The sequence below is a fragment of the Nannospalax galili genome, unplaced genomic scaffold (assembly GCF_000622305.1).
Source record: "Nannospalax galili isolate Female #2095 unplaced genomic scaffold, S.galili_v1.0 scaffold140, whole genome shotgun sequence".
NCBI classification, from domain to species: Eukaryota; Metazoa; Chordata; class Mammalia; order Rodentia; family Spalacidae; genus Nannospalax; species Nannospalax galili.
The window spans coordinates 15,265,480-15,267,696 of NW_008352267.1; the positions used below are offsets into that span (position 1 = coordinate 15,265,480).

Sequence of the window (2,217 nt, forward strand, 5' to 3'; positions counted from 1 at the left end):
TTATTGAACTCAGTATAAACCCTGTAAGACATAAAATTGGATGAGTTTTTCACCTTTAAAAAAGATCTCCATTTCATTTTAGAATATATTTATTATTTTTATTTTATATGTATGAGTGTATTCCCTCCATGTAGGTAAGTGCACCTGTGTCAGGCAATGCCTGTGGAGGAGAAAAGAGGCTGTCAGATCCCCCAGAACTGGAGTTACGGACAGTTGTTAGCTGCCATGTGGGTGCTGGGATTTGAACCTGGATCTTCTGGAAGAACAGTGTTCTTAACCGCTGAGCTATCTCTCCAGCCCCAAAGATAAATGGTTTTTAAAAATAAATGTGACAACAGAAATAATGACCATGTTAGGAAGACAAATTTAATGACTAGCCAAATACAAAGTAAATAGTCTAAGAAAAAAAATATTAAAACTCTCATAGATCTTAACCTTTGTCATTCTTGTCTCTTCTAGAATTTTATTTAGTGAGACTATCAAGAGTTTGATTTCTTGCAATATGAAAAATAATATTAGCAATGAAAAGCCAATTTTCTAGTATGTCAGCATCAGTCTAGAACTATAAATTGCTCAGATATTAGTTTAGTTACTAATCATTAATTAATCCATTACAAAATGTTTTTACAAAATGGCTTTTGACTTTAAGATACAAATACATATGTAGAGATACACACAAAGTGTGACCAAGATTCCAACTGAAAAGTGTCTTCTACATCCTAAAGATTTCAGTAGTGACTATGTCCCCAAACAAAAGTGTTTTATGGTCAATATATTTAGTTCATAGCTGGTTACCTATAGCAACCAGCTGGATTTCTCTCATGTTTAGATATGAAAGGGAGCATGTAGCTCACCCAGGATCAGCTAGCCATGACTTTCATTTTATGGGATGAGAACGCTGGTTCCCCGAGATTAAGCCACTTTACCAGGTCACTAAGATCCATATCAGTGGGAGTGTCAGCTTTGAGACACCAGCCAGTGTTGACATTTTCAAACAGCCTGTGCCATTAAAAGCCTGACCCTTCTCCTGAGGAAGATGTCTCCCACAGACAACAGAAAACAATCAATGATTCAACCAAAGAGGCCTGTCTTGATGGAATCTTACCCTTTGCCATCTCTGTCCAACTGGGCATTCATATAGATGAGACTTTCAAGACTTTGGGCTCTGTAAACACAAAGAATTCCAATAAAAAAACTGCACATTAGAATCAAATTGTATGGCATCTTGAAAGGTCAGATATAATAAACATTCTTCATGAATTGCTCATTTACTCTCATTGAATGAAAGAGCAGAAATCCTTCTGGGCAATTATGTGTAAACTAAATGTACAATGCTGAGAGAGCTAGCCCATCTGTGAGCATGTTTGTATGCCAGAGGATGAAGCTCCCTTCCCACCACTGTCTGAAGAAACAAGGCAAGTAATCTGGGGGACTTCCAGAACAGACACAGATGCTTACCTTTTCTTTGATTGCTCTGTCTTCAGATTTGCTCGGAAAAGACCATCAAGACCTTGATTTCTTTAAACATATTAATTAAAAATCTCATCAGTAATAATAACAAATGTTTAAATCTAAAAAAAGCATATCCCCATTTATATGTAAAATAGAAGCTGTTTGAGAAAGATGAGCTACAGTTCTAGAAACTGCTTTATTCCACACAGGTGTTTTCCAAGGCTCAAAATTTAGAGTACACCTTAGAGAAAATGCACTAAAACACGTAAACTGGGGTTATGCAAGCCACAGTAGGTCTGTAGATACGTTGTTTAGGTTCATGGAGGGCTTTCTTTTTTTTAATTTTTTAAGAATTATTTACTTAAAAACCACATTCTTAGAAGCATTTTATTACAACAGCATTGACATATTCAATAACAATTTTCTGAGCTAAGATGCATCTCTTTCAAAATTGGCTGTAAATTTTTAGGTTTACAGTTGAATTATTACAGTTATACAATATTGTACTCAGTATAAACCCAATAAGACATAAAGTTAAATGATAAGTAGAACTTAAAAAAAGATCTCCATTTCATTATTAAAATATACACTTTCATACAGAAAAAAATCATTTTTAATGCAATTGACATTAAGATGTTTGCACATGTGTTTCTAATCTCTATATATCTGATTATTATGAGTCACAGTCGGTTACTTTCTGAGCTCCTTGGCATCTGAGCATGGATATAAAGTCATCAGGTAGATTTCAGTGGTAATATTTTCACA

General features: G+C 34.7%; 1 protein-coding gene across 1 annotated transcript in view; it reads right to left on the reverse strand.

Moving 5' to 3' along the window:
- Scel (sciellin) overlaps nt 1-2,217 on the reverse strand; it is a 150,993-nt gene that overhangs the window by 95,203 nt on the left and 53,573 nt on the right. Inside the window, exons 12-13 of the mRNA XM_008849144.1 lie at nt 1,459-1,518; nt 1,106-1,165 (exon numbers count right to left, since the gene is read on the reverse strand). Of these exons, the coding sequence (XP_008847366.1) occupies nt 1,106-1,165; nt 1,459-1,518 (120 nt within the window). The remainder of the gene's footprint in view (nt 1-1,105; nt 1,166-1,458; nt 1,519-2,217) is intronic.